Below are 13,321 nucleotides of genomic sequence, written 5' to 3' on the forward strand. Positions count from 1 at the left end.
TCCATATAGAGAGTGTTTTTCTTATTCTGCATCAGTCTTCTTAGATGTAACCTCTTATACAGCAACTAAGGATAACCTAAAGTTGGCCCACCATCCATCTCTACACTGAGCCCACATCATGATACCAAGTCTAACTAGTCAATCGACCCTACCAAGGACTTTGGTTCTCATGTGCTCCTTGTCTTTCTTGAGGATAGACAGCACACAACCTTGACCTTTACTTCTATGGTATCATCTACCTCTAGTATACAACCATAGCAACCAAGACCACTTTTCAATGAGACCCACCAATCTAGCAAATCATGGAGCATAGCACCTCACTTGATTCACATCTTTGTAACATTGATTGAGCTACTAAGTTCTAACCCTCTTCCCACGTGTATATCTTTTAGATAGTAGTAGAGCACAACTGCGTACTCAAGCTTGTATTCACTTTTCCACTACAATTTCTTACTCTTACTAACCTACATCTTTAACTTGTCTACCCTTTGGCAGTGGGAACTCGCAATCTAATGTTATAGCACCTAAAGTATCTTCCTTGAAATAGCCGTATGCAAACACCTAGCATTTATTTTTGGAGCAAGGACTTGGATATTTCGACAATCCTATATCAATTACTCCTCTTCGGTTAAGCTTCACATTGCCAAATCAACATGAAGGCTTCCTTGACGCTACCATGGAGGCCATACATGATTACATTTCTTGGGTCTTCAATTGTACCCGTACAACACTATTCTTCATTAGATGCTTCTCCTCTCTTCACCATTGACATGATTGGGTAAGAGAATGTGCTTACTTCTTCTTTAATCATGTCACCAGAACAAGAAATGGGCTTAGTGATTTAATTAAAAGGTAACTCTAATTCTGGTACCTCTAACTCTTGGCATGGTAACCATTGCACTAGCAGTGAAGGATTTGACACCGGGTATGAGTAGACAAGTGTACATGCTATGTGGCACAAGGACAAGGCAAAAGAAACAAGGTGCAATATAAAACTTTCATTGATTCAAAGTTTGCACCTTAGGTTCGATGATCATTAGAAGTTTCACCTAGTAAAAAACTCACTTAAGTTACAAAGCGAGCCATGAGCTTAAGTTTGGCCCAATGAGCAACTCACTTGTGATTAATGGCCAATTCATTAATTGCCCTTAATCAAAATCGAGATTGGATTACGGAGCAAATGGTTAGTTATTTAGAAAGCTAATCTTGGCTGTTTGCAGTTCACTTAAGTTACAAGGCAAGCCCTAAGCTTAAGTTTAGTCCAGTGCATAGCTCACCTCTGATCAATGGCCAAGTCATTAATTAGCCCTTAATCAAAAACAAGATTGGATTAAGGAGCAACCAATTACTCAATTAGAAAGTTAATCTTGCTGGTTTGGGATCTCTTTTGGAGTGACCCAACTTATTCAAGCATGTAACTGATGTGAAGTTGACTATCGAGTGTGTTGGATGCTCAAGCTTACCAAGCATCGAGATAAGCATAGCTTTCAATAAAGAAAATCTTGCATCTTCTCAAGGGAAAGGCAAGCAGCTAACTCCAAGGTCAAACAGAAACTCTAGTGAGAATAATAAGGAAGTTCTTAAATAACTGCGTAAGGCACAAGGAGAACCACTCAATTGGAGTCCTCTTAGAATAGGAAATAAAACCCAAGCTAGTATGAACAACATAGCAACTTCTAAAGATCTTGAGAAAAGACCTACATCTAGAAGAGATGACCAAGGCATACACTTTAAGCATCGATGGAGAGTTAGTACAAAGCCATGATGGGTTCCCAAAGTGCTACTATATGCTCAAGGGTACTATGCGGGAAATCCGTGGATTTGATTACTAAAGCCAACTACAGAACCACCTTCATTGACCATGGACCAAGACCCATCAAAATCAAGGAACAAGAGGAAAAGACCCAACCATAAATCTAGGTTAAGGACCAAGACAAATGAGGAGATAACACTAGCCAAAATTAGAGGCCAAGAAAGCAATACTTGAGATTGCAAGGCCAATACTTGCCTATTGAGAAAAGACACCACATCTTCCTAAAGTAGTTGAGGAACCGATTGTGTTTTTTAAGTCATTGCATCAAAAGGAGAAAAGAAAGCAACCACACCTTGTGATACTGCTCAAGGAAAAATGGAAACTCCAAAGAAGAAGACAATAGAGTCATCCACTGTTGACAAGGAGAAACCCAAGGCAATTGTTGGTCCATCCAAATGGCAAATATCTCCCAATACCAACAAGGAACAAATAGAAAAGGGAACAACAACAACAATATGGTGTAGCTACCAAATCCAAGATAGTGGTGCATAAGGGATAACCAAGAAAACATCAAAAGATTAATGACCTCCCCTTAAGAGTATTGCTAAAGGTATACCTAATACTGTTAAAACCAACACAACTTTGAATCAATCCAAAAGTATTTGAATACACAGCTACGTTCGACTACCAAGATCAACCAATCTATTGAATTAGCACATGTACTACTACTAAATCTAACATGGAACCTAAATCATCATAGCCTTTAATTGCAACCAAAATCATTTCTTGAGCTAAGAAACATACCTCTAATGCTTCAACATCACAATATAATACAAAATCTAGCACACAGAGAGCATCTCTCACAAAGATGACACAAAATGATCAACTGCTAGTAATAGAGTGTCTCGTAAAATTGAATGATACAATGATATCACTTGCTGCTACATATGTTTGGTGAAAAGGGAAGAGTACTAACATATTTGCTCGCACTATCCAATTGTTGTAGGAGTAGTCATGAAGCATATGCCCAAAGCTAAGCCTAAGGAGCTTTACTTGATTCCCTTGTTCCATTCTCAGTATTGCAAGCTAAAGAGAAAACATAAGCATTGGTCCAAAAAGGAGAAGGTTGAAATGTGTTTTAATGGAAGTGGTATTCTAGTCAAGGTTTAGTAGCCAGAATTGGTAGTTGATTAATGACCATTGCTAAGCAAAGAAGGGTACTCTAGACTTCAATGAATGATCTGATATATGTAGCCCTTGCTTTCGTAAGAGTGCTCATGATTGCCCATGGTGTCAAACTTGCTAAACTTGCCCAAAAACATCAATCGTGTGACAGAATCATTTCAAAGGAAGAGTTACATGCTAGTAGAATGAGAGAAGAAAGCATTATATTGAATGTCATTTACGTACATCTTCTATCTAATCATAGAACATATTTTCTTGATGCTTGTGCTTCACTTCAATACAATCCCAACTTCTTTTATTGGTTTATGCCAAGGTCAAGTGACATTAAACCAAATCTTTACTTTACTTCCATTTTTATATAGCTCACATGTTCATCCAATGATGCATAGTACAACAACGATGCATCTAAAACTCCTACTAATAAGGATATAGTAGCAAAAACCAATATGCTAGACCTTAGATCATAAGCCAGAAGCTATTGAAGTCCCTACTAATATAACCCACTAGTTAGAGCAAGTTAAGCTAATTGACTTTGGAGATCATAACATTATGATCTTGTAAAAGTGTATTTAAGATTTCTTATTGAAATTGTTGTGGATTGTCTTAGTAGAAAGTGATTGCTTTATCATTGTATTCTTCCCTTCTTTGCTGCAAAAATTGCAATCTTCAGCCATGGAACATGAGTTCACAACACAAATGGAGTCAAGACAACAGCTACTCTTCATCTCTAAGCAAGGAGAATCCATTGGGCAACTTTGTAACCCCATTTACAACAAGGTATGCTACTTTTTATGACCTAATTCTCAGCAAAACTAGTTATCACAGCACTATGTGTTGAGGTAACATAAGCATTACATGCTAAATTAGCCGCTTAAACATCCCCAAAAATGCTTAATTAATGAAAACCCTAAAATGGTGCACAATTCGAGAGATTTTTAAAATAATGCGTAGTATGAGGTCCCGAAAATTTCTATTAATAAGCATGCTACCCTCCATTCATCCCAATCTCATTTCTGTAAGTTTCAGGCCCTCTAGCTTCATTGCCCACACCTTGTTCGCGAAGAACTCTCAACCGAGGCTGCCCAATGTTGTCTCCATCTATCTGGCACCTGTTCCCAACCTCCATCGCGCAATCTAGATCAATTTCTGTTGCATTTGTTAATCAATCACATCGCATACTAGCAAACTACTAAACTATTGCGTTTGTGATTTGTGGCTGCTATACGAACTACCACGTCATCATACTTGCGTCTTTACTACCATCAACATGCCACATCATCATACCTATGTTTTTGCTACTGTCAGCTTGCAACTCATCATCAACTTGCTATATTTGCAGCTTTCTGTCTCCTCTACCTATCTGGCACCACCCATCCATTTGGCACCTATTTCCAACCTCCATCATGCAGTCTACATCGATTTTTGCTACGTTTGTTGATTAGCCACATCATCTATGGCTAGTGAGCTACTTGACTGCTGCATTTATGATCTACAACTGTTATACGAACTACCACGTGTGATCTACAACTACTATAGGAACTATCACATCATAACACCTGTGTTTTTACTGCCATCAACCTACCACATCATCATACCTGCGTTTTTACTACCGTCAACCTACCACATCATCATACCTGCATTTTTGTTGCCATCAGCATACCACCCCACCCATCATCAGCTTGCTACATTTGCAATTTTCTCTCTCCTCTACATGTCCAACATTGATCCGACACCACACACTCCTACATTTGTTGCTGTCCAGCCCATCATCAGCTTGCTACATTTGCAATTTTCTCTCTTCTCTACATGTCCAACAGCATACCACCCCACCCATCATCAGCTTGCTACATTTGCAGTTTTCTCTCTCCTCTACATGTCCAATATTGTTCTGGCACCACACACTGCTGCATTTGTTGCTGTCCAGCATCTGGAGGCTGCCTTGTTGCATTTCAGGATCCGTTAAGAGTACAACACACTCTCTCGCCTCAGCACCTCTACCTCCGTCCTCCAGACAAAAAAGTTCAAGGTACAATTTTCATTCCTGCACCGTTTGTTTGCTGCATGAGAAAGAAAAATGTAACATCCATTGAATTTAAAATCTACTTGAAAGAGGATATCCATTGCCTCTACAATCATGGAACAAATACACCAAAATCCTCTATACATAAAGTTAGATGTTAGGGCATCCTTTGATTATAATCTTTTACCGTCATTCCTCAAACATCAACCCTCTACCCTCACATTGCTGCCCACACCCAATCCAGAGCTACTACTAGTCCATCTCAACCAACTCCCTATCTAGAGGACATGGCCATCAATGAAGGGCACATCAAACTATTGTCCAATTGCCGCCCAACCTGACATGACCTTCTAGAGCTTGCTTTTTGGAGGTTGATCACTCCCAAGAGCTAGCACACAGACTATCCTTGTTCCAAGCAAGCGACCTGCACAAGAGTTGATCTAGACCTATATTTTGTTGTAACGTAGTCACAAGTGACGAGCGGGGCAAACCCTTGGGACACCAAAACGCTGTCCCCATGTCGGATACATGATGAGACGTGTCACTTAGAAAAGTGACGTCACTTCAATAAGTGTCACAAAGAGTGAAAACAGGGACAAAAAATATGACAGGATGCTTGTTTGTGACAGATCCGAGACTACATTTGTGATAGCAGACACCATAGTTTCCATGTGTTTTGGAAACAAGAGTTACAAAAATGGGAAGAAACAAAGTTTCACCATCAATATCACCATCCTTGTCCCTCATCACTTGTGACTATATGCTATACAATAGGTTGTTCTATTGTCGTTTTGTATCCAAATTGCCGCATGCTACTGACGTTATCACATTGATCATCACAATTGCATTTCTACTGCCAGTACCTATGTTTTGTACTCCTATCATCATCCGACTTTATTGAAGACCATGAAGAACTGCACATCCCTCCCTCTACTGCACCTGCATCTTCATCTTACCCTGTCTATTGTTGCATTTCAAGACCTGTCTCTCAAGTACAACACACTCCATCATTCTCAAACCCCTCTATCCCAATCCTAGAGACATAAAGGTTCCAAGCCAACTAATTGTTCTCATTCATTCATTTTCATTCACCATTACAGTATTTACAAATTGTGCTCTACATGTTTATCATACACTTTGCCTTTTCCCTCTACTTTCCACATCATTTCTTTACAATACCTACAAGCTTGTAGCCATCATTATATATCTTATTGTACTGATGTCCCATGATTTAAAAGAGTGTTAGCAATGTGCATTTCATAGGTGCTAGGCACTTTTATTAGGGCTTAGGCTAGACACCACTTAGGGTGACTAGAGCCGCACATTTTGGTCTCAGACAATGGCATTCATTCACCAACCTACCCATTGCAAATCACATGTATGCTAGCCAGCCTGTTTGTCTCGAGTGGCTCTCCATGCTCTATAAATTTACACTCCTCTACTCTTAGTTGTATTTGATCATAGACTAAGATGTTTTTCTAAGCCACTATCAAATGGTTTGCATATACTTGGAGATCATGTATAACTATGAAGTATGGATTGATGGGCCATATAGATGAATAGAGAGCCTGCTTCTCTTCAAGAGGCTCTTGCACATGATAGGTGCAGGCATGCTATTCCATAAAAAGAAATCACACGTATGATATGGGAGTTGTTTCACACCCATTTGGGTACGTGTGTGTTGGTTACACACCATCTAAACACAAGATCATCGGTGTCAAGTATATCAATGAGACCAACTATCAAACTAATGGGAAATTGGACAAACAACAAACTAGGCCCCAACAAGACCATCATGACTATAGCTATCCATCATCAGCACATGAATGTCAAGAAGCCTTACTCAATGCCATCCTCCAAGGACCAAAGGGAGGTTTAAGTGGGGCAAATTCTATTTTTTAAAGTAAGGATTGGAAACCGTGTCTATTCTTGCAGAAAAGCATCAAACTTGATAAAAAAGGATGAACAATTAATTTCTTCATTCTTGTTGTGACCTGACCCCCACTATGAGCATCATTCAGCCTTGATTTTCCTCTATATAGACAATTTTATGACATCCTTTCACCACACTATTTCTTGCTTGCACACTCATATATAGTTTGCATTCCACTTGTGTTCAGCTCATTTGTATCTTGTTTGCTTCAGCTTGATATTAAATCCAAGTCATAAGAGAACTTGGAAAGACTTTCATGACAAAAACAAGTTGTGTGCTATGATCTATCAAGCACCAACTCTCCAAACTTATAGGTGCAGGAAGGTAAGTACAACCAACAAGAACAGTTCCACAAACTCTATAATTGACTGCTGCAAAGTCCCACGTGCACAATAAGGTTCTCTTATATGCACTCTACTTGTTTCTTCAAATGAATGTGAAGCTGACATAAGTATCAATTCAATACACCTCCACATGGATATGCGGTTCAATTCAACATTTCACAAGTATAAGAAAGTGTAGAGCGGTTCAATTCAACATTTCACAAGTATAAGAAAGTGTAGAGACTGCCGTGGCTAAGTAGAACTGCAATCTGCAAATCCACGGTGTCCTGGTTCTTTGCTTGTTAACTTTGATACTTCTTCCTCCCACATAAAACTCACTCTCTCTCTCTCTCTCTCTCTCTCTCTCTCTCTCTCTCTCTCTCACACACACACAACCCCTGAATGCTGTATTCAAAAAAAAGAGATCATGCCAAACATCAAAACTTTGAATCCAGCTGTGAGACAAACCTGTACAGTCTCCATGGCCTCCAGTTCACTACACAAAGGATTGCAACAGAGACAGTAGTAAGCACAGAGAGTGCTGATGCGTATATAATGCATGCTATCATCAACTTATGTTGCTCTTCGCCACCTGTACTCTCCATGTTGGTACACTGAGAAGCTTCATTCACTCTTAGCCGAAAGGACCAGCCTTGGAACTATGTATCTGCTTACATTTGGCTGCTATAAAGTAAAGGCAGCCTGTGCGCAGGTTCAAGCCAAGATTTAAAGCCGACCTGAGCTCCTGAATCGTCAGCATTCCTTTCATAAGAAGTCAACTGTCTGTTTGATTTGAGGAACATTGCATGAAACATCTGTGAAGGTCGTACTTTCCTTACGTTTATGACAGAAAATAGTCATATCAAATAACCTATTCGTGAATTCCACTCGGGCAGAAAATCTGTTTCCTGTATAGAAGTCGCAGTAGTTTGTCTCCTTCGATTCTTTTACAAAGATGCTGTACCTGCACCTGCTCCAAACGGTCGATCGGGAATTCTCGAAGCACACATTAGCAGAAGAACAACAAGCCTCTTTTCCGAGACAAAGCTTCACTGCCCTACCTCAGATCTCCAGAGGCTCGATCAGTCCGCGTTGACAGAAGAATCCTATCCTGTGATTTAAAAGCGGCAGCATCGGCTCTTGAAGAAGGTGTTTCAACCGGCAATCGACTGGAAAAAGAGTGAGTGAGTGAGATCTCAAAAAGAAACGGTGCGCTTTTCAGGCCGTCGCTTTAGAACTTGCTTGCAAGCTCCATCTTCACGGTGCAGCTACACAGACGGACACAGAGACAGAGACAGAGAGAGAGAGAGAGAGAGAGAGAGAAGAAAACTACTCGTACCCGGAAGGTTGAGGGGGAAGTAATAATAGTCAATTGAGGCTCAGTCGACGAATAAAAAGAAGACAGAGAAAGAGAGTTTCGAAGAAAGGAAAATGAAAAATGTCTGATTGTTCTAACTCTTGTGATGAATACTAAAGATGTTCAATTCTTTGCTAACGAGGAGCCGGTATCATGACGGCACCGTCGTCCTCGCCGTTACTATCTTTTAGTTTCTTTCTTTTTTTTAAGAGAGACTTGTTGAAGTTTGAAAAGATGCCTCAAGGTGTACCCAGGTTGGAAAGCCGTTCTTTGTGTTCAATAAATATCAAATACTAAACTCTTAAGTGATTAAATGTTGAAAAAAAAATGGGTATCATAAGACTTGAAATTAAATAATAAATAAAACCAAGAATGGAGATTTTCTCGGTGCTACGCACTGATTTTCTCCCAATGCTTCACACTAGTTTTAGGTGGTTGTTTCACATTGGTGTTAGTAACAACTAAGGCACACTTCATATAATTGAATACTAGTGCTGCTTTGCAGCCTGAAGTAGTGAGCGAAGTATCGCGTGGCAAGTTCGCTCAACAATCCATTTCTCATCTTTCTATTTCCTTTTTTTTCTCTCTCTCTTTACATTCTATTTTAATTTATTTTTTATCCTCTCCTGGTTCTCTCTCTCTCTCTTTCTCTCTCTCTCTCTCTCTCTCTCTCCTTTTTTTCTATTCTCGCTTTTCTTCTCTCTCTCCTTTTATTCTCCCCCCTCCTCTTTTTTCTTTTTTTTTCTTCTTATTCTATCTCTCTTTTCATTCTCTTTTTAATTTTTTTTCTTTTTTCTCTCTCTCTCTCCTCTTTTTTCCTTTTCTCCTCCTCTATTTTTTATTCTCTCTTTTTAAATTTTATATTTCCTCTCTCTATAATTCTCTCTACATGTTCTCTCTCTCTCTCTCTCTCTTCCCCCCTCTCTCCTCTCTCACTTCCTCTCTCTCTCAAAATATATTTTAAAAATACTTTTTTTCTTTCTCTTTTTCCCCATCTCTCTTCCTCTTTTTCTATTTCTTCTTCTTATTCTTCTTCTCTCTTTCTCTCTCTCTCTCTTCCCCCTCTCCTCTCTTTTCCTTCTCTCTCCTCTTTTTTTCTTTTTTTCTTCTCTCTTTAATTTTCTTTTCTTTTCTCTTTCTTTTAAATGTTATCTTTCCTCTCTTTATAATTCTCTCTTTGTGTTTAAATTCTCTCTCTTTTTCTTCTTATTTTCTCTCTCTCATTTTCTTCTCTTTGTCTCTCTCCCTCCTTTCTCTTCTCTTTTTCTTTTTTCTTTTCCTCTCTCTCACTGATAATATCCCAATGCATTGATAAATCTCCGATAATATCCCAGTGATGATACAAAGCTGTGTATCTCTTTTGGAGTACTCACAGACTCATACCGACTATCATCTTTATCTTTTCAGGGTCAGTTGCAATACAAGCCGAACCAACCACATGGCCTAGTAACAACCCATAGGGTACCCCAAAGAAGCACTTTCGTGGATTAAGAGTAATGCAGAACTATCTGCAACATTCACAACATTTCCTTAAAATGATCAATTGTCTTTCCCTTGTGGTGATTTTTCTTAGATCATCGACGAAGACTTTTAACTCCTTTGGGAAAATGTCACCAAAAGTCTTATCAATTATACGTTGCCAAGAACCAAGTGCATTGAATAACACAAAGGCCATCACATGATACGCAAAGGTACCAAAGACCATGATAAACGCAATTTTCAATTTGTCTTTCTCCGCAATAACCATTTGGTTGTATCCAACAAAGCAATTCATAAATGAATAGATTTCCATATCTGCTAATTGATCCAAAATCTAATCAATAAATGACAATGGATAGTAATCCTTAACTGTCTACTTATTAAGCTCTCTATAATCTACGCAAAGCCGAATCTTATTGTTCTTCTTCTTCCTAATAACAACTGGCAAACACCACTTTGTGTATTGTACCAAAAATATCAGGCTAGCTTTCCGTAGTTTTGTCAATTATTTGAATAACCTATCCCTTAATTCAAAAGGCACACGCCTTACTTTCTGTCGCACAAGGTGGCTGCCTTCCTTTAGGGGAATGGTATAAACAGCCATGATGGAAGGAATATCTCTCAACTCATCATAACTCTAAGCAAAGATGTCGCAGAATTCTTAAATCAAGGACACATAGTCCTCTCTTTCTTCCTACTGACTTTTTTTGGTTGATTTTTGTTGTTTTTGTGGGCTGAATGGTTAATGGAATGGTTTTGATAAGCTCGTGATATTTTTCAGTAGAGATATGAGGTTCTGTGATGTTTTGTAAATGTCATGATACTATCTGATTGTTTCTAACATCTTCTATTTTGTTCTATTTTTCTTTTGTATGGAAGGATGGTGTAGAGGCAAGAGCTCACATTACTCAACCGCCAAGACCCACTGACCACTTATTGTTCAAGCATTTCAAGTAAACACCTATGGCTATCTCTCATCTAGTCGATGCACCTTTGATCCTATTAGGGTGGTTTAGTGAGCTTACCTCGATATCCAAATGAGTTGCCTCCTCCCTCAAGCACACCGGTAGCTCCACAATTCGAGATGCAAGCTCAAGCCTCCACCTCCAAGCTCCATTTTCCATAGCCGTGCGTGAGATAAGAGAAGAGAAGAGAAGAGGAGAAGAGAAGAGAAGAGAAGAGAAAAGAAAAGAAAATAAAAGAGAAGAGAAGAGAATAAAAGAAAAGAAAAGAAGAGAAGAGAGAAGATTATGAAGAGCTTTACCTCCAAGATCCCTCACCCCCACACACTCACTCTGTCACACTCTCACACTCCCTCTCTCAAGCACACACAAGCAAGAAAGAAGGAGAAGGGAGAATAGAAGAAGATGAGTCTACTTTGCCACACACCAAAGAATGAGCTTCTCATTCACTTTTTGAGTTTATATACAAAATCCTAATCCCTTTGGGCGGTCATCCCCTTTTTTACATGGCCGACCGTGGCCTAGGCTCTCTTTCCCATTGTCCTATCCTCTTAGCTTCCTTTCTACCACCCATCTGCGCTTACAATTTGCACTGGAGGAAGCCTAGCGCTCTTTTACAAAAGTTTCAGGGGTGCCTTGAATTTACAAATGCGCTTTTTCCTTTGACTTAGCTTTTGAGTCTGCCCTTGTGCTTTCGAGCTTTTCCCTTCCTGCTTCTTCCATTGTGTCTGATTTCCTTCTAGGCTGCCTCTTTCAGCTCCCAACTTGCGCTTTTTTACCATTTTTGGTGCGGAGATTAACATTACCCCCTTCTAGTCAAGTGCCAGTTCCATTGCACTGATGGATAGTAGTTGGAAAAGGTGGATGGGTGTAGCCAAAGATGGCTTTTTGAGTTTGTACACAAGCCCTTGTGGGGGATGGTATTCGATGGATCGGCCCTGTTGGAGTGGGTTTCTCCTTGATATGCTAATGGTGGGTGGATCAGTCCTTTGAAATTGCAGATAGTGTTGGACGGATCCCTCTTGGAGAATGGCAGGTGGGCAGATCTGTATTTTGAAATTTAAGATGGTGTTGGATGGATCTCCCCTGGAGATTGGCGAGTGGGTGAATCTATCTTTGAAATTGATGATGGTGTTGGACGAATCCCTCCTCTCGCCCTCCGAGGTTGCTACGATGCGAGCTTAACATGGCTTTTCCCTATTCCCTTCAAGCTGCCTTATCCCTTCACCTATGTCCGTTTAGGCTTTACCACTTACACAAGGAGAAAACTTGGCACTTCTTATAAAATGAATTACATTGCACCTCATACTTTCCTTGCAAGAGCCCTCTGAGGTTTTCCCTCATCCTTAAGAGAGCCTTGCTAGAATATTCAATGCTTTCCTCCATCCTTGAGAGAGCATTCTTTATCCTTGAATCTCCCCCATCCTTGAGAGGACCTCGCCAAAATATTTGGAGCTTCCCCATGTTTTTTCTGAGGTTGCCATTTCTTGCACTTTTCCTTCCAGAGTAGAATGAGCTTCTTCATTCACTTTTTGACTTGGGCTTTCTTGGTCTTTCTCTGCTTCATTTCGACTGCATGCTACTACTACATCTTCAAATCCATTCTTCATAAACTTGACCAGCTAGTGCGCAAATCGGATGCTCGACGCGTGCATAGTGAACGGAGAAGGTCCCTAAGAACAAAGAACTCTACAAACCTTCAGAATTTTAAGTACAGAGCAAAATAAAATTTGCACGACAATAGACAAAAGAGGCCATTTGGGTCCAATCTCCCCCCATGCCTTGTGTGAGCGCTTCACAAGGCATGTATTTATAGATTTATATATCTTCAAGCTCAAAAATAGCCCACTTTACCAATAGCATGCTTTTGCATTTACGTTTACATTTTTCAAATATAAAGTAAAGCATTTGGGTGTCCAAAAGTCGGACTGTGTCTAAATACAAATATCAAATAATGAAATATTTAACCAAGCACCTATGTGCATACAAAATAATAAATATTTTATCAAGCACTTTAATAAATAAGCATACTTAAATAAATATTGATGCCACGTCTTTAGTGATAAGATGCGCACCCATCAATAAATAGTAATTCTTCTAAGCACTTGGATTCACGCCATCGCCCAATGCTACCCAACGCCACCGCCGCTACTCTACACATCAGCTGAAGCATTTACAATTGTGAAAAAATAATTAAATAAAATCCAAAAAAAGTGAATACCTAGCAGTCTTCAGCTACAAAATAATTAAATAGGTTGAAACTTTGTCCTAACCTTAATTTAATTCGAGTGCGCACACTAAACTCGTAA

The 13,321-nt window shown here is 39.5% G+C and overlaps 1 protein-coding gene across 8 annotated transcripts in view; it reads right to left on the reverse strand.

The window, feature by feature from the left end:
* Positions 1–8,675, reverse strand: part of DEK1 (calpain-type cysteine protease family) — a 114,884-nt gene extending 106,209 nt beyond the window's left edge. For 5 of the 8 annotated variants that reach the window (XM_087694960.1, XM_087694959.1, XM_087694953.1 and 2 more), the window contains exons 1-2: positions 8,276–8,547; positions 7,683–8,184 (exon numbers count right to left, since the gene is read on the reverse strand). In XM_087694960.1, the coding sequence (XP_087551086.1) occupies positions 7,683–7,819 (137 nt within the window). In that variant the 5' untranslated portion in view covers positions 7,820–8,184; positions 8,276–8,547. The other 3 variants (XM_087694955.1, XM_087694956.1, XM_087694961.1) reach the window with 3 other exon arrangements.
* Between the last annotated feature and the right edge of the window lie 4,646 nt (positions 8,676–13,321).

Source organism: Lygodium microphyllum, chromosome 15 (assembly GCF_053477565.2).
Source record: "Lygodium microphyllum isolate KBCC chromosome 15, Lygodium_microphyllum_v1.1.10, whole genome shotgun sequence".
NCBI lineage: Eukaryota > Viridiplantae > Streptophyta > Polypodiopsida > Schizaeales > Lygodiaceae > Lygodium > Lygodium microphyllum.